Here is a 27,017-nt window from a genome sequence, read left to right as displayed (position 1 = left end):
TTTCATGTTGAAACAAGATAGGTTTGTAATTATGATTAGTGGATGACATATAGACCACCAATAAATTACACTCCAGCTCTGGAGTGTAATTTATAGAAAATAATTGCATTTTAAATCACGATCCCAATAGTGGTAAAAAAAAAAAAAAAAGCACAATTAGATATTCTCCCCTAAGCCTGTGGACACAGTCAAGTTTTCAAAGAAATAGTTAGAATTCAAGCCTTGAGCTGAAAGAATTCCCTTCAGACACACATGGCATCATTTCTATATTTCTCTTTGTAACTCCAGGTGTGATGGGTGAATACGAGCCAAAGATCGAAGTGCAGTTCCCTGAAGTCGTCCCTGTCGCTAAGAGCTCAACTGTCAAACTGGAATGTTTTGCACTTGGAAAGTATGTCTCACTATGTATTATTATACCATGGTCGTGACTACACCATTAGTTGTTTACTGTACCAATCTAAGCTCCATGGTAATGTGTGAGGACCCTGTGAAGTGATTTTGAAAGCAGGAGATTTCACATTTTACCAGTTAATGTTTCAGATTAATTAAACAGTGACATGTTTTATCAGTGTTTTTCAGTATTCATTGGTATCATATATGTGTCTTTGACTAAGCTAAATCCCTAGATAAAACGATCTTCAAGAGTATTTTTAATTTGGTGGCCTTGCTGTGTGTTATATTTTCATGCCTTTAGCCCAGTGCCAACTATCAGCTGGAAAAGAGTGGATGGAGCCTCTTTTGGCAGGAAGGTGGACATAAATAAAGCCAGCGGAGTTTTAGAGATCCCTTACTTCCAGCAGGAGGATGCAGGGATATATGAATGTGTGGCTGAAAACAGCAGAGGAAGAAACTCGGTTAAAGGAAAGCTGTCTTTCTATGGTGAGTAGGAGGATGGTTTTGCTTACTTTGATGTAAAACGTACCTTACTTCACACCTCTGTCTTGGGAGCAAAAAATATCTTATGCCTTCAACCTGTCAGGTCTTCCACACATGTCATGTACATTTATAGACTTTTACCAAATCTTCTACCCATTGATTCATAGCCTCAGAGATTCCCTATTAGTGAGCCTGATTGAAAATCTTGCAAAATAAAAGTATAGCTTTGGTGTGAGTCTAACAAAAAGTTTAATTTGTTGTCGTGCAATCTGTAGCTTTTATTAGAACCCATATATAACTGCATCATATAGTGGAATGTGGTAATAAATTAACCTATTACTAGTAGTTCATTTCTGACAAGCTCTTTATTGTGCCAGCAGCTAACACCGGGCCATAGTGCACACAGATTTATACCACCTTTCAGGGAGGGGTGATTTTTCCCTCACCAACACTGGACTTATGGCCCATATTCTGAAAAGGCTTTTAATGGCCCTTGATGAAGGATTTTTATGGTTTCTCTCTCCATTATTTTGCAGTTTATGCATTGATGATGTCTGCCCACAAGGCCCTGTAGGGATGTGCTTGACTGAAATCATCAAATCCAGATTTTTCTTTCCTGTGAAGGAGGATACCTTTGATATGATAATACAGGGTTTTTTCAGCACCTGTGGGAAGAAATGATGAAGATGAAATGATCACAGTACCTGTAGGTAGGCTGAGGATTAAACATGTTTTACTTTAAGGAGAAGTGCCTGCTCATAGAGCAGTATAGCATCACAGCACTGGGCCTTGATGACTTAAAGGTCCTAAAACAATGAAAAATGGTATGATCATGTTATGGTCATTTTGTAAACAAGGTCATAACTTTTCAACAACATCACTGTCATGGTACTATGTTGCATGGCCTCTGCACATTTTCTCTGCTGTAGTTGTGTGGAAGTCATGTTTCTCCTTTTAAGATTTAAGTCCTGTCTCATCTCAAAGCCTCGCAGACTGGCCGGCCGCCAGGTGATAAAAATCTGTAATCTCATTTTAAACTCCCAAAGACAGGAGCTTGTGGGACATCCATCAACTCTACAGAAGAATAGGAGAATCAATATGGGGATGTGGTGTTTGCGACACCCAACCAATGCGGGCACAGGAACAGTAAGGGGTGGCCTCTCTTTCGATTTCCCACTTAATTGTCCTTCCGTAGTGCCAGGGAATTTATGAAATTAGACCATGGTTTAGCGGTTGACTGCATTTGAATGGTCTCAGCTATAATCACGATGTATAGAAGCAGCTTGCATCATGTCTTCCCTTACATTATGTTCTCTCATGGTTTAATTTGTAATATTGTTAACAGGGTTTCATGTAGTATTTGTTTCTGTATAGTAATGTATTTTCAATTCAGTGCTGCTTGCTCGTTTCGGAAAATATTTCTTATGCAATTTCTTCTCATACAGAACATAAAGAGAGCTTGCTTTTTGATAACAGATTATTATCTCACTTCTCATATGGGGCTGCCAAACACTTTCTCTCTGTAAGCTTTTTAAAATATTACTTGAATAAAAGAATTTGTTCTTGCCAAGTAAAATGCACTTCAGGCAATGCATGCAGCACTTTTACCGAAGATAGGAAATACAAAGAGAAATAATCAGCAAGAAACACTTTCATTTGTTTTGAAACACACTGTCGTTGTCTTTAAACTTCCAGACATTTTTTTATGTCATCTAATGGTTTTATGATTTTGCCTTTTAAGTTGAGAAGGAATGTGGTTTCTAAACACCAGCTGTTTTGGACAGGATACGACTCCCCCCCCCAAAACAAAGCTTTGATCCCCTTCTGGGCTCCACAGAGCACATCATGGCTGATTTAAACAGATTCACACTCATAGCCACATTATGACCTAGTGATAGGGTCTGTATTTTGTATGGAAAGCCCTTGGTTTAAGTCCCTGTGTGTGGGTGAGTATTTGCCCTGCTAAAAAGTCCTTGACACTGAATGTACTGTACGGATACTGTTCCAGCTGTATCTGTACTCTCATGTCCCTGGAGAGAGATAAGGCTATTTCAATCAAGAACAATTAATTGCATTATTATTATTATTATTATTAATAATATTATTATTATTACATTATCAAAGTAACCGACAGACTGACTCAATGACCTTGTTTCCCTTGACCCTGGCAGAGCATCCTGTATTTATGTGGGTGCTTCACAAGGGCCATAAATCTTCTTACACTGTCGCCAGAGATAAGGTGCTAGTCATTTATGTGACACCAGGACCACCATCATAAATATAGAGGCATTTCAGATCTTTCAAAAACAAAAAGGGAAAAAGGGAATATAATCTGTGTGTTACGGACAGAGCAGACCGGAGACACCAAGACGATACGGATATAGTTTATTGTAACAGGTAACTGGAAATGTGCAGAGGAGAATGATACCGTCCTTTAACTGATCAGAGATGAGTTCTATAGACACACGCTGGGAGTTCTGGAAGCGAGGAGACGTCTTACAAACAAGTGAGTGAGTCCGTGGCGTTGTGGAGGCAGGAGTAGTAGTACTGTCCTTATTCCTAACGAGACCGGACACTGACTGTGGTGAGGGATTGTGTTTTATAGGGGAGTGGAGTGAATGATTAGGTGCAGGTGTGTGATAGGTGACAGGTGATTGGAATTAGTACTCGGGTGAGGGAGTGCGGTGTGTGTGTGGTGTAGTGGAGCCTGGCATGTCTGTGACAGTACCCCCCCCCTCACGGTCCGCTCCTGAGGACCGGGGACCCCGACATGGTGGCAGCCGTCCTCTTCCTCGGGGGGCAGGTCGGTCTGGATGGGCAGTGTGGAATTCTGTTAGAAGAGAGGGATCTAGGATGTCATGTCGGGGGACCCACCTCAGGGCCGTACCCCTCCCAGTCCACCAGGTATTCCAGGTTGCCAACACGGCGTCGGGAGTCCAAGATCTCACGGACCTGGTAGGTGGCTCCGTCCTCCAGGATCAGCGGTAAGGGGGGATCTGTCGTGTTGCCACGCTCTGTGGAGATGGGAACAGAAGGATGAAATGGTTTGAGTAGGGAGACATGGAAGGTAGGGTGTATCCTGTACAGTGCAGGTAATTGGAGCTTGTAAGTAACTGGATTTATTTGCTCTAGTATGATAAAGGGACCAATGAATCTGGGACTTAGCTTTCTGCAGGGCAGGTGCATCCCGGTGGATAGCCAGACCTTTTGGCCGGGTAGGTACTCAGGAGTGGTGGATCTCCTACGGTCGGCTGTCAACCTGCGCCTACAGAGTGCTTTTCTGAGTTGACGGTGAGCCACGTCCCAGACACTCTCGCTCTCTCTGAACCAGTAGTCTACGGCGGGAAACTCCGAGGGCTCCCCAGACCATGGGAAGGGAGTGAGTCCAGTAGTAGGTTGGCGTAAAGAGTTCTGGGCGTACTCGGCCCAGCCCAGGAACTGGTTCCAAGAGTCCTGATGGCCATGGCAGAAGGTACGTAAAAAGCACCCAATGTCCTGAATCTTCCTCTCCATCTGGCCGTTACTTTGGGGATGGTAACCAGAGAAGAGGCTGACGGTCAAACCTAGGAGTGAGAAGAAAGCTTTCCATACGCGGGAGATGAATTGTGGTCTTCTGTCGGAAACGATGTACTCCGGGATCCCATAATACCTGAAGACATGGTTAAAGAGGCATTCAGCGGTCTCCATAGCCGTGTGTAGTCCTCGGAGTGGAATAAGACGGCAGGATTTTTAGAACCGGTCCACTACCAGGAAGATGCAGGTAGAGATGCAGATGGAGGAAGGTCCGTGATGAAGAGTACTCCTAGGTGTGACCAGGGTCTGTTGGGTGTCGGAAGGGGACACAGTTTGCCTGTGGGAAGATGACGTGGAGACTTAGACATGGCACATTCTTGACAACCTTGTACGTACCTTCTCACATTCCTAGCCATATTTGGCCACCAGAAGCGTTCTCGTAGCAGTGAGAGGGTTTCATTGGCCCCGGGGTGACCAGTGCCCAGAGAGGTGTGAGAAGTGTGGATGAGTTGGTTGCGCTGGGTTCTAGAAACATACTGAAGACCAGGGGGACAGCCCGGCGGATTGTTGGTGGAGGCATTGGAGGAGAGAACAGAATTCTCCAACCATTGAATGGGATTTATGAAAACATGCTGGGGAAGAATGGGCTCTGGCTTGTCAGTGGTGACTTCGGGAGCGCGTAGACGGGATAACGCATCTGCTTTGGAGTTCTTGGTGCCGGGGCGATATGAGATATTGAATTGGAATCTTGTGAAAAACAGGGCCCAGCGCGCCTGGCGAGGATTGAGAGGTTTGGCTTTCTTGAGATATTCTAAGTTTTTATGATCTGTCAATACTGTGACGGGGTGCTGGGCGCCCTCCAGCCAATGCCTCCATTCCTCCAATGCCAACTTAACGGCCAGCAACTCTCGGTCGCCAATGTCGTAGTTTCTCTCCGCCGGGCTAAGCTTCCGGGAAAAGAAAGCACATGGGTGGAGTTTGGCCGGGGTTCCCTGCTCCTACCCCAGTGGTAGAGGTGTCCACCTCTACAGTAAACGGTTTCTCTGGATCTGGATGGGTTAGGAGCGGTGCGCTGGTGAATGTCCTTTTGAGGAGGTCGAAAGCTTCTTGCGCGGCGGGTGCCCAGGACAGAGACTTGGGCTTGTTGTGGAAAAGACTTGTCAGAATCAGAATCAGAATCAGAAATACTTTATTGATCCCCGTAGGGAAACTCTTTGTTACAGTAGCTCGCCTTTACGTCAGTGCACACAGGAGAAAACGATATTATACACTATAAACAGGTCAGAAATAAATAAATTAAGTAACATGTTGGTATAAGTATAAGATAAACTAAGTGTCGAGTACCAAGTGGGTTTACTGGTAGATGGTGAAGTACAGTATAAATACAATGTCACTAATTATGTAATAAATAATAGTAAAAGCGGAGGTGCATGTACTGTCGAGAGTAATTGAGGTATATCCGTAACAATAAATAAGAAAAACTAACAAGGGAAAACTAATATTGCACTTGAGGAGTAAACAGAATATTGCACAATTATTATTAATTATGGCGGAGATGTAATGCTCAATGACCAGTTTAGTGACCTAGGGTCAAACAGACTAATCCTTAGAGGGAGGAGTTAAATAGTTTGATGGCCACAGGCAGGAATGACTTCCTGTGGCGCTCTGTGGTGCTCTTTGGTGGGATGAGTCTTCCGCTGAAGGTGCTCCTTTGTTTAGCCAGCACGTCATGGAGCGGGTGGGAGACACTGTCCAAGATGGCGTGTAGTTTGGCCAGCATCCTCCTCTCTGACACCACCGCCAGAGAGTCCAGCTCCACCCCCACAATGTTACTGGCCTTACGGATCAGTTTGTTCAGTCTGTTTGCGTCCGCTACCTTTAACCTGCTGCCCCAGCATGCAACAGCATACAGGATAGCACTGGCCACCACAGACTCAGAACATCTTCAGCATTGTCCGGCAGATGTTGAAGGACCTCAGCCTCCTCAGGAAATAGAGGCGGCTCTGGCCCTTCCTGTAAACAGCCTGAGTGTTCTTGGTCCAGTCCAGTTTGTTATCTAAGTATACTCCCAGCAGTTCCAGCACTAGTCTCTCCAGGGTCTTCATTATGTGGGAGGTCAGTGCCACCGGTCTGTAGTCCTTGGAGAGACTGGGACGTGGCGTTTTCGGCACAGGAACGAGGCAAGATGTCTTCCACAGAATGGGGACCCTTTGAAGACTCAGGCTCAGGTTGAAGACGTGTTGAAGGACTCCACAAAGCTGGGGGGCACAGGCTTTTAGCACCCCGGGGCTAACGCCATCGGGGCCTGCAGCCTTGTTCGAGTGGAGCCTCATCAGCTGTCCTCTCACCTGGTCAGCAGTCAGGCACACAGCAGAAGTTACAGGTGGGGAGGGGAGTCGTCGGTCTGGAGAGGGCCGTTAGCCTGATGGGGAGGGGGGAGCAGAGTACTCAGAGGAGATTGAGGGCCGACAGCAGCTGAGTTAGAGGGGGGATGACCAGGAGCCGGTGTGTCGAATCTGTTAAAGAACAGATTCAGTTCGTTGGCCCTGTCCAAGCTGCCTTCAACTCCTCTGCTGCCAGTCGGTCTGAAGCCAGTGATGGTCTTCATGCCGCTCCAGACCTCCCTCATATTGTTCTGCTGGAGTTTCTGCTCCAGCTTCCTCCTGTACTTCTCTTTGGCCTCCCTGATTTTCACCTTCAGGTCGGCCTGGATTGCCCTCACCTCCTCCCTATTACCATCAGTAAAGGCCCTCCTCTTGGCATTTAGAATGTCCTTGATGTCTTTTGTTACCCACGGTTTGTTATTTGGGTAACAATGGACCGTCTTGGTTGGGACATTGCAGTCCACACAGAAGTTAATGTAGCCAGTGATGCACTCAGTGAGCCCGTCAATGTCCTCTCCATGAGGCTCACAGAGTGCATCCCAGTTTGTCACTTCGAAACATTCCTGCAGTGTCTCATAGGCCTCCCCTGACCATCTCCTCACTGACCTTGTGGTCGCAGGCTGCCTTTTAACTAGAGGCACATAGCAGGGTTTAAGGTGAACCAGGTTGTGGTCTGACCTACCCAGAGGGGGGAGGGGAGAAGAGCTGTATGCATCCTTAACGTTGGCATACAGCAGGTCCAGTGTCCTCTCCTCCCTAGTAGGACAGCTCACATACTGGGTGAAATTAGTCAGTGTTGTTGAAACACTGACATGGTTGAAGTCACCCGAGATTAAAATGAGTGCACTCGGGTGTTGAGTCTGTAGATGTGCTATGGCGGTGTGAATGGCGTTGCACGCCGATGCCGGGTTAGCAGAGGGGGGGATGTAAACAGCCACAACAATGGCATGTGAAAATTCCCGTGGCAGATAATATGGCCGGAGTCCCACAGCTAACAGTTCAATGTCCGGGCTACAGATACTCTGCTTGATGGTAATGTGACCAGGGTTACACCATCTGTTGTTAACTAGAACAGCAAGCCCACCGCCTTTCCGCTTACCGCTCCCGGTGTGATCCCTGTCGGCCCGAACAGTCTGAAAGCCGTCGATGGAAACGTTATGGTCCGGGATATCCTGGTGTAGCCATGTCTCAGAGAAGCACATCAAGCTACACTCACGGAACTCCGTCTGGCTCCGGGCTAACGCCGTTAGCTCGTCCATTTTATTCGCCAGCGATCTCACGTTGCCCATGACGAGAGAAGGCAGACACGGCTTAAATCTCTTATTCTTAAGTCTCTTTTGTCTGCACCCCTCTCTCTTCCCTCGCCGCCCGTTCCACCTCTGCATCCTCGGTGTGTTCTCCTCCAGATCTCCGTGGGGACATCAGTTGTCCTGGGCGCCATGCTGCCCGGCTTCAGCGCGATCAGCTGTTCCTGGTGTAAACAATGCGGCCAAACAGCTGATCTGCAGCGGTGCCCGACCGAGTAGCAGAAGAAGAAATTCCACGGCGAAAAAAAGTACAAAAACACTTTCTACCCTCATTTTCGCAAAGAGCGTAGTTTAAATTACACTTACACACAAGTTACTCAAGTTTGGAAGAAAAAAGTAAAGTTAAAAGTTGGAAAAAGTAAGACGACGAGACGGAGCTACAGCAACAGGCAGCATGCGGGCTGGCGCATGCGCACTTGTCAAGGGATGGACTATCATGCTATAATTCTGTATGAAGCGACGGTAGAAGTTAGCAAACCCCAGGAATCGTTGCAGTTCCTTAATCATTGTAGATGTGGGCCAGTTCCAGATGGCCTCCACTTTCCCCTCATCCATCTGGATGCCACTGCCACTGATGATATAGCCAAGGAACTGCACTGAGGGCTGATGGAATTCACACTTTTCTGCCTTGAGGAAGAGGTGATAGTCTCTCAGGCGTTCTAGGACCTCCACAACGTGTTGGCGATGGTCTGCCATGTTCCGGGAGTAAATCAGGATGTCATCTATGTACACGATTACAAACTTGTGAAGGAACTCCCGGAGCACCTCATGAATGAAGTCCTGGAAGACGGAGGGGGCGTTGGCCAGACCATAGGGCATCACAAGATACTCATAATGACTGGTGGGTGTTACGAAGGCTGTCTTCCATTCATCCCCCTCACGTATCCAAATGATATTGTACGCGCTGCGGAGATCCAACTTGGTGTAGACAGTGGCACCGCAAAGTTGTTCCAGCGCAGCAGGGACGAGGGGAAGTGGATACCGGAACTTGAGTGTGATACAATTGAGTCCTCTGTAGTCCACACAGGGCCGCAAGCCTCCGTCCTTCTTGGCCATGAAAAAGAAGCTGGAGGCTGCTGGTGAAGTGGATGGTCTAATGTAACCTTGGGCTAGTGCCTCCTCAATATACTCCCCCATGGCTTTTTGTTCTGGAATGGATAGTGGGTATATTTTTCCACGGGGCACTGGTTCACCCGGTATGAGGTCTATTGTGCAGTCCCATGGCCGGTGCGGGGGTAACTGGGAGGCTCTCTTAGGGCAGAATACATCCTGGTAGGCTGCATAGCAGGGCGGAATTTCCACGGACTGCTTATCTCTTGGACTTTCAATGGACGTGGTGCAAACAGGGAGTCTCTGGAGGCCGGACGAAGATGGTTTTGGCCGACGAGGGAAACAGCCAGGAAAACAGGAATTACCCCATTTCAATACCTCACCGGTAGACCAGGATATGATGGGGTCATGTTGCTCTAGCCAGGGACGCCCTAAGATCACCTCCGCAGTCGAGCCCTCCAGGACCAGCAAGTGCTTTTGTTCCTCATGCAGTAGACCAACTCGGAGGGTAACAGGAAGTTGCCGGCTGACCCGGAGTCGATAAGGGCTTGTACTGGGAGGGACAGGTTGGATGTGACCAAGATTATTTCAGTTGCCAGTGGTTTACTACAAGGAATACTGGGAAGTATAGCACTCACCATTAGACGTGGTGGTCTTACTGGGCAGGTAGCTCTATTATGTCCAGAGGTTCCACAGTATAAGCACAACCCCTGGGTCAGCCGTCTCTGCCGCTCGGCCGGGGGTAGTCGGTTGACGGATGGTATGGGTAGGGGGACACTGGTCCTGGTGTTCCAATAAACACGTCTGCATACGAGTGGCCACTCGAATGGCAAGTTGTATAAACCGCTTGAGGCCGATGGTATCCTCGTATGCAGCGAGATGCAATCTTGCCCTGGGCTCCAATCCCTGACGGAAGGTATATATATGATAAGGGATTGTTCGTTCCATCCACTGGCCGCGAGGGTTCAGAACTCCAAGGCGTAGTCCTGGACTGAGCGCTGACCCTGCTTGAGCTGGTATAATTTCTCGCCGGCAGAGGAGTCTCCGGCTGGCCTTCTGAACACCTCGCGGAAGTGATCTAGGAAGCTCGCCAGGGATTGGGTGACGGGTCCGTTTTGTAGCTGGGAGATCACAAAGGCTACCTTGGAGCGTTCAGTGGGGTACAGGGAAGATTGCATCTCCAGGACCAGGGAACATTGCAAGATGAAACCATTGCAGTCCTCCGCTGAACCAGAGAAGGGCGCTAGTTTGGCCATGGGACTGGTACAGGGCGGAACTGCCGGTGTGACTGGAGCGGATGCGGAAGTGGCGGAGGTGGATGTGGTTGATGGTGGAGCGATGAGACCACGGCGCAGGATGTCCTGGAATGGATCCGTGGCACTCATGCTTCAATCCTGTTGTGGGGTCCGGTCTTCTGTTACGGATAGAGCAGACCGGAGACACCAAGATGATACGGATATAGTTTATTGTAACAGGTAACTGGAAATGTGCAGAGGAGAATGATACCGTCCTTTAACTGATTGTGGAGGCAGGAGTAGTAGTACTGTCCTTATTCCTAACGAGACCGGACACTGACTGTGGTGAGGGATTGTGTTTTATAGGGGAGTGGAGTGAATGATTAGGTGCAGGTGTGTGATAGGTGACAGGTGATTGGAATTAGTACTCGGGTGAGGGAGTGCGGTGTGTGTGTGGTGTAGTGGAGCCTGGCATGTCTGTGACACTGTGTTGTTAACTGTGTTGCTTAAAAAGAATTACTACCCTTCCATTGTGAGCATGACAAGAATTATAATATGGTCAATAAACCTGATTCTTGTAAAAGATCTGCATCAGTAAAGCTAATTCAAGCTGGTTTCAACCATTCACTATTGACCCTTCCTCATATTAAGCTTATACAGTTGTTTTTATTTATATATTTTTCAAGTAGAGGTTAGCTTTGGGTTAGTTGGAAGTGGATTTATGATTTGTGCCCCTGGATGCTTCTTTAATGAACTAATTGCCTGCTTGGTTGGTTCATTGATTTATTCTAAACTGCTGTGTACTGGTAATGCTTAAGCATTTGTGTAGCGTTAAAGTGTTTATGTACAGTATGTTGTATGTGACCTTACAGCTGCACCTCACTTGACTGAGAAGCCTCAGGATGTTCAGAAGACCATTGATGACACTCTGATGTGGGAATGCAAAGCCACTGCCAAGCCCAAACCCTCATACCGCTGGCTGAAGAATGGAGAGCCTCTGGATCCCATGGAGGTAAGGGATTTTTCTTAATGTGAGGGTTTTTTTAATTGCTTTTAATGAAAAAAATATGAACATGAACATGAGAATGATCCACCCCAGCATGCAGCACTAACCCGCTAATGGCACACTGATGGAAAGACACAAACAAATAAAAAAAAACAGATCATCAGATAATCAGTCAAGAGCATCTACCACCCTTTCATATTGTAGTGCCAAATAATGAAGAATGTTTGGTAGAATAATGAAACATTGACTGTATTTCTAAAACAACTAGTTCAAATTATGGTATTGTAAACATAGTTTACCACTTCATCGTTTCCATCCACATTTAAGCCAGAAGCCACGTTAGTCCCCAGACAAATACGTATACTTTTTGTGTATTGCACAAGTCTCATGAGGGCCCATGAGACCTGTGCTTGGTATAAGAAAATAAATAAATAAAAATATTAATTTGTGCTCTTCTACTTTAATCAACACCCAGTCTTATGAAGGTGTGCATCATTCTTTTACCAACAAGCACATTAAGACTGCTGAAAGCTGCAAGGCTCAGTTTAACAGGCTTGTATTTAAATGCTATTGCTATTGTTAGCAGAGTGTCGATATTATTTTCATTACAACAGCCCCCAGGCAGTTGTGTTGGTGGAGATAAACGTAATTTAATGCGTAAGATGAAAGATGATAAGATTACAGTAGATTCAGAACCATCTTAATTAAAGGATGCGCTGTTACCGCAGTGTTTTGTGGATTCATTTGCTTAGAAGAAAGTAATGCTTCAATCTCATAGGCTTGTACTTGGCAAGAACATGTCACTTTCAAATGGCTGTATTTGCTTGGGACTAAATTTGGCATCAAAAGCGTGTGTGTATGAGTTAGGGGAGGGTGCTTGTATGTGTTTTGCAAAGAAGCCAAAGTGATGCCATTTTCTGCCTGTCATCAACCAGGGACTCAACAATTTAGCGCTCAATCTCTCCTATCTGCTACTCTTATCATTAAGTCTATTCTCTCCGGGGAGGGTGAAAAATGCCTTATCATCCAAAATACATTTCACATTTAGGCAATTTGCCTTGTTTTGTGTTATTTTGCTGCTGGAGTGAGTGTGCTTTCTGACTAAAAGGAACGGCTCCAGTGAATCACAGTCTCTGATAGTGTCAGTGTTTGGATTGGGTAATGAGTCCAAAACCGGACTGTTGCTGTTTTGTTGGACATGACTTTAAAGGGGGCAGTTGGGTTTAGCTTTCTGTAACTTTGATTGAGCGCTGAGATAATATCTGAAATCTGGGGCACTTTAATTAGAGTGATGAACAATGCACATGCAGTGAAGAAGATTACAGAGTTGTGCACTCTAAATCATTTACCATTATGATACAGAAGTAGTTATCTACAAATCCTGTATGTGCAGCAAGTCAAATTTTAATCATACATTTCCTCTCAATTTCATGGTATTTGTTCATTTTGAAGGGCTGACAAAGGTTGCTTCCTCTTTTTGCCACACATTCTTAACGACAGGAAATCCTTATCACTCCACCTGTGCATCTTCAGTATTGATTTGTAAATAACATTGTAAAAAATCCTTTTGGGGGGGTGGCCAAGGTAACATATTCTCTGTACATGTGGCTATATTAATGAGGTGGGGTGGTACCATTTTCAAAATGCCACCGTCAACAGCAGCAACAGTAAATCAATTTCCAAACCCAAAGGTCAGCAATGTAGAGAGAGAGGGAGAAGGAAAGGAAGGCCAAGGGGGCCATTTGTTATTCCTCATTAGAATGGATCAGTCCTCCTCTCCCTCTCTCTCTCTCACACTTTATCTCAGCATCTCTGGTGCTCTCTTTCTCTTTCATACACTCTCTTTCAAGCTTTTATCCTCTCTCTTTTCCCTCTCTCTCCACCTCATTGTGGGCCCCCTCCAACCAAGGGAATTAAATGGCGCAGAGGAGGGCTGTCACTTCAAAATGTCACCCCAGTGAAACAAGGACCCACTCACGCTTGTATTTTTCCACTCCACCACCAGCTCCACTTTTAGTTACATACATGAGTGTGCGTTTTTGAGATTGTTCTACCTTTGACCTCCAAAGTCAGGGAACTGCCTTCTGAGGAGTTACTGTTGTTGTAGCACACATTCTACTGCAATCAGAAAAAGGATCATTACATCACGGACATACCACAGAGCGTGGTATGATTTGCCTTTTGCCCACAGCTCAACTTGAAACAGTGCTAGTATCAGAGAAGACTCAAGCATAATTAATGATAGCCGTGAAGCAGACGAATGCCACCATTTGTCTCCAGTACTAAGGAGATTGTGATAGAGCCACCACTGAGTCTCTGAGGGTTTTTTAACAGGGCTGTGGGCACCAACCCATGCACTCACACAGATCTCTTTCATTCCCCCGGGCCCTTGCACAGTGTAACCCAAAAAGAACCATCTATCATCTATTCAAAGTCGCTGTGGCTCTCTCTTTCTCTTTCTGTTCCTCGCTCTCTCTCTCTATCATCCTTTTCCCCTTGAACACACATATAAGCATCCAGTCCCAGCCAAAAACCCAGGAACTTGGAAAATGCTACATCCATCTTCACCCAGGACCCCCTCTGGCGGTGGCTTTAGCGCCAGGTCAGCCGTGTGTCCATCGTGTGACTGGGCCTCAGAAAGAGCCCTATTTGAAGATCCTCAGCAGTGTCACTGACTGATGTTAAGGGACAGTCCTTGTCTTTTCAAGTGGCAGTGCTGTAATGATTCCAGACGACAGACAGACTGGCGGCAGGACCCTCTGGACTACTTTGTCAGTGACATTAAAAGGTCTAGCTACACTCAATGGGAAAGATCAAGGGCAAGAACAATGAGTGCTGCCACACTTAAATTGACACAACTATAAAAAGGGAGCAGAAAGTAGTACCAAACCTTGTAAAGGCCAAAAGGAGCAGTGGGAAGAGAAGAATTTTGTTCAGGTGTTGTTGTACTCTGTGTAGGTGTTTTTAAAATTGCATGTATTTATTTTTAAACAAACAGCATCACATGCCAAGCTTTTTTTTCTGTGTAAAACTCCATGATACTTGGTGGAGTACAAAATAGCCTATGTGCTGCAGCTTATTCCTCACTAATTCCTCAGAGGTTTGATTTCAACCACCGTTTGATAATGTCTCAGTGCTATGTTAAGCAGAGGGGGGTTACATCTAGTCACCACGGGCCTATTAAGACCACAGAAAATTAGCAGTGTTTCAATTATCAACCACCCTCCTGAGGAGAGAAAAAGTGTGGCTAATGCTTGAATTAGATCAGGCCATTCATCAGAATGAACACAGTTGGCATCCTGGTACTTAAAATGTCCATATATAGCCCTAATTACCCACCTCAAAGCAGTTTTAGTCCAGCATTCTCATATTACACCTAGTATGTGATACTGTTATGGCACTAATTGGACTGTTTATAAGCTTTTTCTAAAAAAGATCTAATGCATTTCTTAGTAAAGTAAAAGGTTAGTCTTTAAAGAGAAAACACAAAATATCATCCACAGAGATTGTGGTCAACAAAAAATGATGTTGTTGCTATGTTTAATGGTTGTTAATTTAAGATTACCATATTAGCCATGGATGTTAGATTAGTCTAAATTAATATAAATGCTCCAGATGCTGTTCCAAACAAGACATAAAAGGCACCATTGGGATAAAAAAAAGTTCATGTAATACCTGAGAAGTAATACAATTTACAGTGACCTTTTAAATAATTTATCTAACCCATTTATTAACCCATACAAAAACAACAGAAAAATAATGCTAGAATATATTAAAAATATAGTAAACTACACACAGCCTAAAGACATCCTACTGTGCCAAGCAAAGAAACGTAATGTCCTAAAAGAAAAAAGTAATGGTAACAATAAAACTGTTTTGCTGAGTATTTTTTACATCTCGCCAGCATAAAAGGAGTCAATCTCTGCTTCACCACTGTAATTGCTACATAATTGCTGGTAGCTATCATCATCTTGAAAGTGTAAAAATTAGTACTTATTGCAGCTTTAAAGCTGGGTAGTTAGTTCCTTATATTGACATGAGTGTAAAACTGCCAGGCTTTAAATAGACATAAGATTTGAGGGAATTGTACAGATAACTGGTTTGTGGAATTGAAATGATCATGTATATCAGAAGACCTTAAATCTAGTATGCTTATACACTGTGTTCTGTTTATATAAGGGTGTTGTCATTCACAGGTGTCAGTCCTTTTAGGAATTAATGTCAGATTTGCTAAACGATCAGGTCTCGCAGACAGCATTTTAAGGCCCAGACTGGCTAGTCAATATTTTTATATTAACAATGGATCAAATGACTGCAGGCAATGTGAAAGGGATTACTGTAGTGACTAAACCATAGAGAATTTTGACCCACTGTACACTACCTCCCCAGCAACAACAGACAGACACAGTTAGCGATTACCTGGAGACCCAGATATTTTTCTCAGGAGGTAGTTGAAACCAAAGAGCTAAAAAGATGGTGAATATTGGACCTAGCTCATTTTTGGCACATGTACAAATGGGTGGTTGTTTGCTAACACGTTAGACTTAACAGGTTTATATGGCAATAATGTGTCATAATATATTGGGTGTGTGATTTTTGAGCTTTTTGTTCCTCTTGCCCCAAATGTCTAAAAAAAAATCAATTAATGCATCATGGGACCAACTAGAGACACAATATGATTTTGATAACAGTACTTTCTTTACATATTGATTAACCAAGGGCCTAAGTACTTTAAGGAGCATACAACAGTTGGATGTAAACCTTGGGTTGTACTGGGGCATGTTTTTTGCTAGAGGCATCTACTCAAGTCTCCTGCTGACGGCTCAATTTGTCTAAACCTGTTTAGTGCTTGCTGTCATATTAGCACAGCAGATTCCATTTTGAATCATGTGGTGTTAAATGTGTGTATCTGCATGCGTACGTGCGTGCGTGTGTGTGTGTGTTGTGTATGTGTGTGTCTTTAGCAGGACAGGGTTCAGGCGAACAATGGAGTGCTGACGATCAGTAGCTTGAATCTGGCCGACATCGGCATGTACCAGTGTGTGGCAGAGAACAAGCATGGCCGAATCTTCACCAACGCTGAGCTCCGAGTCATAGGTAAGGGAAAACACACAAGACTTTGTTGATTTCTGTAAATACATTCAGTGGAGTTGTTCTCATGCCATCTCTTTAATCGCTGTTAGATGGTACATGATAAACACTTAAATTTGGTAAGATGATTAATGTGCAAAAACTGCCAAAATAAATACGATCCCAGTCAGCCTGGTGGGGCACTATAATTAAAGGTCCACATTTGAGGCCATGTCTCCTACACCCTCAGTCATATTGGCAAAACATTTGCAATACATGTCTGCAATTTTACCAGTTGGATCAACAAGATCATTTTACAAAAACATTTTTTCCCTAATGATAATTTTTTATAGTTACTCTTTTTCTATGTTTTTGTATGAACAACATGTAGCCAAAATGTGCTGTATTACACATCTGAAGAATAAACTCAACTTCCCCCTTCTATTTCAATTAAAACTGAGCACATAAAAATCGAAATTTGTTTCTGTTCTTGCCTCTGTGTTGAGCAGACTGAGGAAAAAGGATTCAAGTCTACAGTTCTTTCGCCAGTAGTTTGCCCAAAAGTGCACCCTAGTTCTGCTCTCATAATCAAGTGACCGCATTGGATGCTGCAAGCCCTCAGTGGAAATGGCTGATTTGCTGGGGGATTAGCAGTTGTGTGCACTGAGAACAGCAGGGGATGAGAGCAACACTTTGCTTTGTTGGTTGTATGTTATATTAGTTAAGTAAATCAAATAATCTCCTGACTGTCTTTCCCCCAGTACTGCTGTGTTCAGTATTATATGTAACATTTAATCTGACATTTTCTTTTTTAATTGTAAAGGCATTGTTATTATAGATTTGGTTATCTTGACTGGAAACAGCTGGCCATATTAACTGTGATAGAAGGGAACCATGTCCATTTACTCATAGTTTTTTGCAATAATCATTCAATTTCACTTGGCCATTGTCGTAATTTGCTACTAACTATCAATTCATAGGTTAAACATCTGGTTTTAATTTACATATAACACTTTTGTTGTCGCAGTACATTTTTCCAGAATGGCACCAGAAAATCTCCAGTGAGCCCTAGTGAAGTTCTTGTATCTCAAGTGTCTGTGTCTGTTGTAAAGGAAATGGAATTGCTCTTAGAGTTACTAACTATAGACGCAATGTCATCATGGAAGATTAACATCATGCCACAGTTTAGATAACTGACACAGAAAGTTCGACATTTTGTCTTTAAAATGTCAGAAAATTGCCAGAAATTCCCATCGGGATTTCTCAGAGCCCAAGGTAACATCTTGAGCAGATGATACCTATACAATTTGCAAAACAAAGAAAAGCAGCAATTCCTGTCATTTAATAGGCCTGGACCAGAAAATGTTTCGCTTTTTTCTATAATTATATGATCATGAATATTATGTATAGATTATATAGATTATGAAAATTGTTGTTGATGTATTTTTTGTGGCTTGACTAATTAAATCATCGACTAACACATGAACTCATAACGTCATGAAATAAAATGCAGGATTTCAACTTAATGTATAGTTTTAGTATTACTATTAATGACAGTGTTATGAATGTTAAACTGATTTTCATCCTTTTATATGCCACCATCATGGGTTTTTATCTCTATATAATGCAGTAGTGAACACATAACTTCAAATCAATACACTCTAGGAATTTCTTACTTTGTTTATGTGGTCCCACTACAGACTAGAGGTTTTGTAGTATATTGCTACATTCATTTAATATACATGAGGATAAACAGATTTTATTGAATCTATAACTCCTCCAACTCAGGCTTTAAGATATGAGTTCACATAAATCCCACCCATGCTTTATGAAAAGACAAGTATAAATATCTGTTGTGTTGATAGAGGAAACGCTGGCATTTCACACTTAGTGTCAAGAAATAATTGTGAGACGTGTTTGAATACATATGTGTCATTGTGTGTATTGTTATGTATACACGTGCACCGGCATACGTTGGCAGGTGCTCAGCCATGTCACTGGCGCCAGGCTGTTTGTTCACTTTGAAGAGCTTTCTGCTGAGTCGGTGCGCATACAAAGCAGCTCCAGACCACGGCGTCTTAGTAATTAAGGCCTAAAAGAGCAGCAACAAAGCCTCCCTCTCATTTAACATTCTCTCATTTTTGCTTCGGAGCCCCAGAACTTAATTCTTAATGCATAATGTCCTCCCAAGGAAAAGGAAAACCCTCTTTCTTTCAAATAAAATGTCTTCTTAAATATAATGTGCTGTGTCTGTTCCCCTGCATTTATGTATGCATGTGAGTCTGTCTGCCAGTGTGCAACCAAGTGTATATGTGTATGGAAAGAAAAGGATGTGAGAGCTGAACTGCCTAATGGATGGAGTGACCTGCATGTTTTTAGGATGCTCCTCCACTCTCATTTCCTCAATAGCTCTACCCCCTTTGCTCCTCTGTCTCCTCCTAACAGTAAATTAAACCTCATCTCTGTTTTTTCTTCTTCTACTGTCTCCCTCACAATACTTCCATCCTTCTCTTTCCACTCTTCTATCAGTCATCGCTCCAGACTTCTCCCAGAACTTATTGAAGGCCCAAACTCTGGCCCGACAGGGTGGCGATGTTCTGATCGAATGCAAGCCCAGGATGTCTCCTCGGGGTGTGATTTCTTGGAGGAAGGGAAAGGAAGCCCTCAGAGAGAGCCACAGGTACCAGGTTTCTTTGTGTGGAGCAGTAAGAGCAGTGTGTATGCAACCATTGTTTAGTTTGTCTGCTTTACTTGCAGAATAGTATTTCATCGACTTGTTATTTTATTTTTCCCTACTTGATATTCATGGTGACAAACTGCAAAGAACAGAACCACAGTGTGACAAAATACAATTTGAATTGCATAACACGTTCTGCACTCCACCACTTTCCCCCTGCTATCTACATTTCTTCCCTGAACTCCATTGTACTTTGCTCTCCTGGCTGTATTCAGAGCTGGTTTCTGCACTGTTTACTTGAGGTAATTGGCCATTCCTAGACTGCGGCACTTGGATCGATGCACTGATCCATCAGCTCATTAGCAGCATGTAAGGCCTGGAGGGTCATTAGAGCACAAGGCAGACGATGATCCAGGCCACCATCAAGACAAGGAAGAAGCTGGTGAAATCCCCAAAAGGACTGATCAATGGCTTGCCGCTGAAAAACACACATTCTTGTGTGATAGTGGTTGTGACACCAGGGGAACTAGCTGGACACCTTGTTTTATTAGAAATCAGGTTAAGTACAGATCAATGCAATAACTCTGTGTGCTGGGGAGGTGAAGAAAAAGGAAAAACAAATGTTAATCGGACCAGAGAAACCAATTCTCCCCCTGAAGATATAATGCTGGGCAAGGTAGCAGAAGGGTGTTTTAGTCAGGATTCATACTGTTTCTTCTCACATGGCAGCAATCAGGAATATATGCAGATATGGTTGAAGGCAGCTCTTAAACAACATGGCCTTCATATCATTGGCCATAGCTAGAAGTGAAATGCCCAAAATGCCCTGATGTGCTATTGCAATTTTAATTATTGCTCTGTCAGGAAAGAAAATAAACAAACTGTGTATTTTATTTAACTTTTTTTTGCTGGAAACCATTAACTTTCAGGTGTGCTTTCATAATCTGTCATTTGTCTAAACAAATCACTCATTTCCACTTTCGGTTTGGTAACATCTTTATTTTATGCTGAAATGTGCCAGCAGGAGGCAAAGCACACCTGCTGGCACATGTGGTGACGTAGTGGGGGTCCAGATTTCTCATTTGATATGGGATTAATTGTTCAACTGGCTCAGCAGCTTTTCCACACCCAACCTCTGGATATTCATCCTTATCACAGTGGGAGTGCAGCAGGTTTAGTCATGTCACACCTCCCCCTGTCAGGCAGTATGTTGGAGAAAGGTGCGGTCTGATTGTTTATACTGATGCCAGGCCGAGACATCTTAGTTACAGGAGAGAGAGAGATGTTTTATTTGAGGGGGAGCAGTAAAATCAGCTCCAAGATTATATGTTGAGAACGCCTGCTTAATGTTGGACCCAGCTTGCAGATTTATCATCCTCTTAAGTATTAAAAAGAAAAATGCATCCATACTGCAATATGCAATATAAAATCGCGCCCATAAAGGCAAGATTTTCCATTTGAGATTTAACTTTACAGCCTTGGCCTGAAGTAGGTGAGCTGCATACAAGATGTTAGACTTTGATATTATTGCAGCATTTCTCGCAAACCTACTCCGTGTTAGCATTTACTTTCCTCCATATCGAAATGGGGCTGCTACCAATGCTATTACAGCATTGGCACAACACTAATCCATCTCACTGGCTCAACTAAAATACTCATAATTCCTTCTAATCTTCCAGGGATAATGTTTTCAAGGATCTGGAGCAGGGGAGAACAAATCAACTAAGAACAAGGCAGGATCTGATTAGTTAATGAAATCATGCAGTAGCGATACCTATATCAGATCATATCCCAGGCATAACAAGATAGACTTATAACAGGGTTTCTGTGCGCTTATGCAGGGAGCTATGAGGTTAATGATAAAAGGCTTACCCTAATTTAATTTCACTGCTGACCACTGCCAGCAATTGTAAAACAGATATAGGAAATAGCTCTTAGGAATATTACCTTTAGATTGAACCACTGTGTTTAAGGTTGTTAGGCTAAACGTTATATATTGCTTCATCATGTAATGTGAATCACTTTATAATCCTGCTACTAAAACAACAAGAGCTTTCTGGGTGTGTTGCCAATACAGAATGTGCATTGCTAGTGAATGAAATAAGCAGTACTTCAGAAAACTGCAAGTACCTAGTAATATATTGAGTTAATTATGCAATCCTTCTTAAGTGGTTAAAATAATGTTTTTCATTTACAGCCTCTTAGTTTTTTGTTGCACTATGGAGAGGCAGGGCAGGTTTTTAGATTACAGCCAGTAGCTCACTTTAACACCAGCCAATAAGGTTGAGGGTAAAGTGTCTGTTTACTATATCACACTGCTCAAGTTTTATGTACCTCACAAATTTCCCCAATACCTTAATTGCTCCAGGGCAACCTTTGAGAGAAAAGGGAAAAAAGTGAAAGCATTTCAGACAGCTAATGCTCCTTATATCTTTATCTTGGACTGTTCTTTTGTAGCTTTGGTGAGGAGAAAGCCTGGCATAGGCTACTGCACAGTTTAATAGCAAGTCTTATCCCTGTGACATCTCATATCCATAACTCTTTGTTATAGTCCATTACAAAGGAAGCCCTCAGTTCAGTTAGGAGAATATACCCCTGGCTCCACTGGGAATGGGCAATGTAGAAGAGGCTAATGTATTGTAATTCTTCCCGCCTTTAAGGCGATACAGGTCATTTTTGATCTTTTGGGAGATCCAGGCTGCCTTAAAGCCAAGGGATCTTTTAAAAAGGAGTGTTCAAGGTCTTCTTTCAAACCAGTTATGTTTGAAACACCAACACCATTACACCGTTGTGTAGGTTAGAAGATAACATTGGAGGATTTGCAGGGCAAGGCATTTATCATTTATCAATAATTTCTAAGGATTCAAATGTGGTCAGGAAATTGTTCTACAACCACGGCTGAAAGGCAGTATCAAAAATTGGTGGAATATAATTTCACCAAATCGGCATGACTTTTGTGACTGACGAAATTAAGAGATTAGATTAGATTAGATTAGATTATAGATTTTCCACTGTTGCTCGACTTTGTAAAAGAGGTGAAGCTGTAGCATTTTGTCAATAACACATTTCTCCCACAAGCATTGAATGTTTACCCAGTGGTGTTTCTTTCTTTGACAAATTACTCAAAAAATAGCAAAAATATCAACTATATTTATGAATATTAATACAATTATTAAGAGAGGGGGTGTGCAAGGAAGATGGCAGACGTGACCACGTGGGACTTTGTCACGCACAGAGACAAAATGGCGGGCAGACCCGCGAAACTCAGCTTAGCTAGCTATGCGCTCACGCTATCTGGGTCGTTTCAGATGTGTGTGTAAGTGTATATGTGCGTGTGTAAAAGCGTGTGGGTTAGTGGAGAGGAAAGAGAAAGAAAGCACACAGAGTAAGGCACAAGAAATGCCGTGGTAAAGCACAGTATCCTGCCCCGTTATCACACAGTACCCCGACAGCAAACTTTCCTTCACCAGCTTTGGTCTGATAAAGCACAGTTATTAGCTTCCACAGTGGTTAAACTAACACAGTTAAATGGCCCAACAGCATGACACAAAATGGAACATGCAACACACACAGAAAAACACACAGCAAGTAAGACAGAGTGGTCCGTTACTCTCCAAAATAGATTAAATAACATGCAGTTACAAAATCTATCTCTGCCCAGACACAAGCCTCTTACTTGAAAATCGCTCTTGGTTAGCGATTGTATGTGTCAGTCCGTTTGGGTTATCCGGGGAAGTCGAGCTCGGATACTGACGGAGCCGGGCCCACACTATCAGCGGCTCCAGTGGAAAAACTGTTCCTTCAGAATCAGAATCAGAAATACTTTATTGATCACCAAAGGGAAACTCTTTGTTACAGCAGCTCGTCTTTACGTCAGTGCACACAGGAGTACTAACAAAAAATATAATACAATACACTATAAAAACACTATAAAAACAGGTCAGAAAATAAATTAAGTACCAGGTGGGTATAAGAATAAGATAAAATAAGTGTGAGGTACCAAGTGGGTTTACCGGTTGATGATGATAATACAGTCAAATAATACAATGTAATAATACAAGTAATAGGTAGTGGTGCAAGTACTGTCGAGTTAAGTGTAGCTTATTGAGATTATTAAGGTATTGCACAGCAGTAAAGGAGGTAATACACAGAATATTGCACAATTATTCAAGTATGGCAGAGATGTAATGATCAATATCCAGTTTAGTGACCTAGGGTCATACAGAATAACACTTAGAGGGAGGAGTTAAAGAGTTTGATGGCCACAGGCAGGAATGACTTCCTGTGGCGCTTTGTGGTGCTTTTTGGTGGGATGAGTCTTCTGCTGAAGGTGCTCCTTTGCTTGACCAGCACGTCATGGAGTGGGTGGGAGACACTGTCCAAGATGGCGTGTAGTTTGGCCAGCATCCTCCTCTCTGACACTACCACCAGAGAGTCCAGCTCCACCCCCACAATGTCACTGGCCTTACGGATCAGTTTGTTGAGCCTGTTGGCGTCCGCTACCTTCAACCTGCTGCCCCAGCATGCAACAGCATACAGGATAGCACCGGCCACCACAAACTCATAAAACATCTTCAGCATTGTCCGGTAGATGTTGAAGGACCTCAGCCTCTTCAGAAAATAGAGGCGGCTCTGGCCCTTCCTGTAAACAGCTTGCGTGTTCTTGGTCCAGTCCAGTTTATTATCCAAGTGTACTCCCAGGTACTTGTACTCCTCCACAATGTCCACACTGACCCCCTGGATGGAAACCGGGGTCACTGGTGCCTTGGCCCTCCGTAGATCCACAACCAGCTCCTTAGACTTTGTCGCATTGAGCTGCAGATGGTTCTGATCACACCATGAGACAAAGTTCCCCACCACAGCCCTGTACTGTGTCTCATCACCACCGCTGATACATCCCACCACAGCAGAGTCATCAGAAAACTTCTGAAGGTGGCAGGACTCTGTGTGGTAGCTGAAGTCCGTGGTTTAGATGGTGAAGAGGAAGGGAGAGAGGACAGTCCCCTGAGGGGCCCCAGTGTTGCTGACCACGCTGTCCGACACACAGTGCTGCAGGCGCACGTGCTGTGGTCTGCCAGTCAGGTAGTCCACAATCCAGGACACAAGGGGGGCATCCACCTGCATTGCTGCCAGCTTCTCACCCAGCAGGGCAGGCCGGATGGTGTTGAAAGTACTGGAGTACTAGTCTCTCCGGTGTCTTCATTATGTGGGAGGTCAGTGCCACCGGTCTGTAGTCCTTGGAGCCACTGGAACGCAAGAGTGGCAGCAAAGGGAAGCAGTGGTCGACGTCGATGGGGAGAGAGAGGCTCAGCGGTGGTCTTGCTCTCTGTGAAGAAACGGTCAGTCCGTGTCTCTTCCTTCTGCAGGTACGGGATCATTATGGGGAATATACGATCAGGATCCAAAAGTGTGTTCAGCAAACACAATACAGCCTGTTGCTTGAAAAGTTTGTGTGATGTGTCTTCCTGCCGTAATGGGGGTTACAGTGGAAAAGACGACGAGCTTCAGATTTCAGATTTCATGCGCTATATTGCTCGTCTTGTCCAATAGGAGTCCAGAGTTTAGATTCAACTGAGATCTCGTGTTGGCTTCCACTGGGATCTCGCGTCAGTCTCACACCTGGGTGTGAGTTAACGGCTGTAGGGAATTGACTGCCATTCTACTGTCTGACCTTTGTTTCTCAGTCAAGCCTCTTAGTGAAGGCTTCAGCTTTTCCAGGTAGGTCTGTCTTTGTCTCTCACACGTGGTGAGGTGATGCCCAACAACAGAAATCCCAATGATCATGAACATCCCCCATTTGTCAGTTAAGCTGTGGCATCAGAATGTAAATCTAACAACTGTTTCACATCATGAAATATTAATCTGTGCACATGAGGCTTAATGGTTATTGCTTTCAATAACTTTGATATCACCAGGCCAAATTAATTATTAGTTCAACAAGCAAGTCTTATTAGCTCGAGGGAATTCATTTTATATGATATTTTATTGATCCCTGTAGGGAATTTTTCTTTGCCTGCCCCCCCTGGGGAGTTCAGAGCTGGTTGAGACTCAGTGTTGCTTAAGGACATTTCAGCAAGGCAGATTCTTGACTTTAGTGTGAACAACTGAAGGATGGGCTCTGTATTTTTAATCTCTAGAGATATACAGGACGACAGATATTCAGTGATGATCAATAAGGGTAATTGACCCTTTATTGACTTTGTTGTTTTCTCCGATGTGTTGTCAGGGCACTGCTGCAAAGACATAATGTACTTTAGTTCTGTACTGCTGGTTATTATGTATTTTTTTAATATTAAGATTTTGAGGTTTTGTACCTCAACTGAAAATATTTAGAAGTTCTGCTTTGCCTTATCTGATACTGAGCTGTTTTGCACATTTGTATCATCACACAATGATTTAAATGTATTAAACTGTGACACTTTGCAAGAGATTAATCGAGATCACAAGAAGGGACGTGAGATGGGAGTGGGTGTCTAATTTATGCTTGTCTGATTTCTCCATTGCACTGGTTTTTAACAAATGGATAACATTGTCCTTATATAACTAATTTAATTTAGTTTTCCTTTTTATTTCTTCCTTTAGTGCTCATTTTTATATACTTTGTTTTATTTTATTGCCTATTTTATTGTTTTATTCTATTGTAATATCAATATTTGAATATCTGTTTATATAGATTTTCTGTGTATGTACCGTGGAGGGGGCTACAACTGCGTTTCATTGTGCAATCCTGTATTGTATACTGACAATAAAACCTGGAAACTTGAACAACATTTTCTTTAATTACATAAATCACAACCCATTATGGTTGACAGACAAGCCTAATTAAGACACCTACCTCAGCTATAATTAGTAAAACTAACGGAGAAAATACAGCTATATTATACACAATTACAGCTTATTGCTGACACTTCTTCACTAGGACTAACACATTTAAACCATATTTATTTCAGATTGTTTCTATTGAAAAAACAAGATAAGGGAAATCAGCAATTATTGTATCCTCAAACCATGATAGAAGTACAGGGAAAATGTGAAACAGAAGAATGCAGGAAGTAAGCAAAACCTTCAGTCACACTGTCTTTTAAGGGATGTGATAGATTACATCCAGTAATTACAAAGATCAAAGGAGAGAGAACAATGAAAATGGGTTTTTTAAACCAGCTGAAATGCTTTGATTACAGCAAAGACAAAAAGATCAAACATAAACAGTAGGTATTAAAAATAAATAATTTAGTGATACATTATAATGTATAATTACAAGCTAATGTAAGTGAGATCTGATAATTTGTTTGATGAAATAAGGGTTTGAAATGAATGGTTCTGTGCATTATCTGCACACAGAACACATGAATAAGTCCTTTTAGCTTTTTACTCCAAGCACTCTGTGCAGCATGTGGCCAGTTTTTCACTAAAGCAAGGGAATGCTTTTTTGGTTTCACGGTGAATAGAATTAATCAAACCATTTATTTTTTTATTGTATGCCTCAATCACCTGTGACCCTGTCATTCATTTCACTTCTATAAAGTGTTTGGTTGTCCCAGACGTGTGTGGACTTAAATGTTTCTCATCTTTTATCTTCTCAAAATGCACAAAAATTTGGCAAAATGAATGCCATTGTGCAAGTTCTTTGTGCACATGTTTTCCGTACACACTATATTCAAGGTCTTGTTGACATTGACATGCTTTTAAGGCTTCCCCCCTCTACAAATCTTTTCAACACTCCCGGAGGGGGCATCGATATTTCTAAAGTTTAGTTTTTCAGCTTGGAAAATTGTTTCCTAATGTTACTCTGCCAGTACTTCGAATAACAGAAAAAGTAGTTCATGATTTGTAGTCATGGTTTATAGTTAAAAGTACAAATGATAATGCAGTGGTTGTTTGAGTTAAATATGAGCAAGT

At 43.1% G+C, this 27,017-nt stretch overlaps 1 protein-coding gene across 4 annotated transcripts in view; it reads left to right on the top strand.

The window, feature by feature from the left end:
• The window catches only part of cntn3a.1 (contactin 3a, tandem duplicate 1), an 87,578-nt gene that overhangs the window by 43,031 nt on the left and 17,530 nt on the right, over positions 1 to 27,017 (top strand). For 2 of the 4 annotated variants that reach the window (XR_006379481.1, XM_044210789.1), the window contains exons 7-11: positions 289 to 391; positions 695 to 879; positions 11,238 to 11,377; positions 16,336 to 16,468; positions 18,971 to 19,121. Coding sequence is in view for 3 of the 4 variants with exons in the window: in XM_044210789.1 (XP_044066724.1) it covers positions 289 to 391; positions 695 to 879; positions 11,238 to 11,377; positions 16,336 to 16,468; positions 18,971 to 19,121 (712 nt within the window). In the remaining variant the exon portion in view is untranslated. The remainder of the gene's footprint in view (positions 1 to 288; positions 392 to 694; positions 880 to 11,237; positions 11,378 to 16,335; positions 16,469 to 18,970; positions 19,122 to 27,017) is intronic. The other 2 variants (XM_044210790.1, XM_044210791.1) reach the window with 2 other exon arrangements.

This window comes from Siniperca chuatsi, linkage group LG10 (genome assembly GCF_020085105.1).
Source record: "Siniperca chuatsi isolate FFG_IHB_CAS linkage group LG10, ASM2008510v1, whole genome shotgun sequence".
In the NCBI taxonomy this organism is placed as follows: Eukaryota; Metazoa; Chordata; class Actinopteri; order Centrarchiformes; family Sinipercidae; genus Siniperca; species Siniperca chuatsi.
The sequence above is the reverse complement of the archived record's forward strand: the minus strand, read 5'-3'. Positions and strand labels throughout refer to the sequence as shown.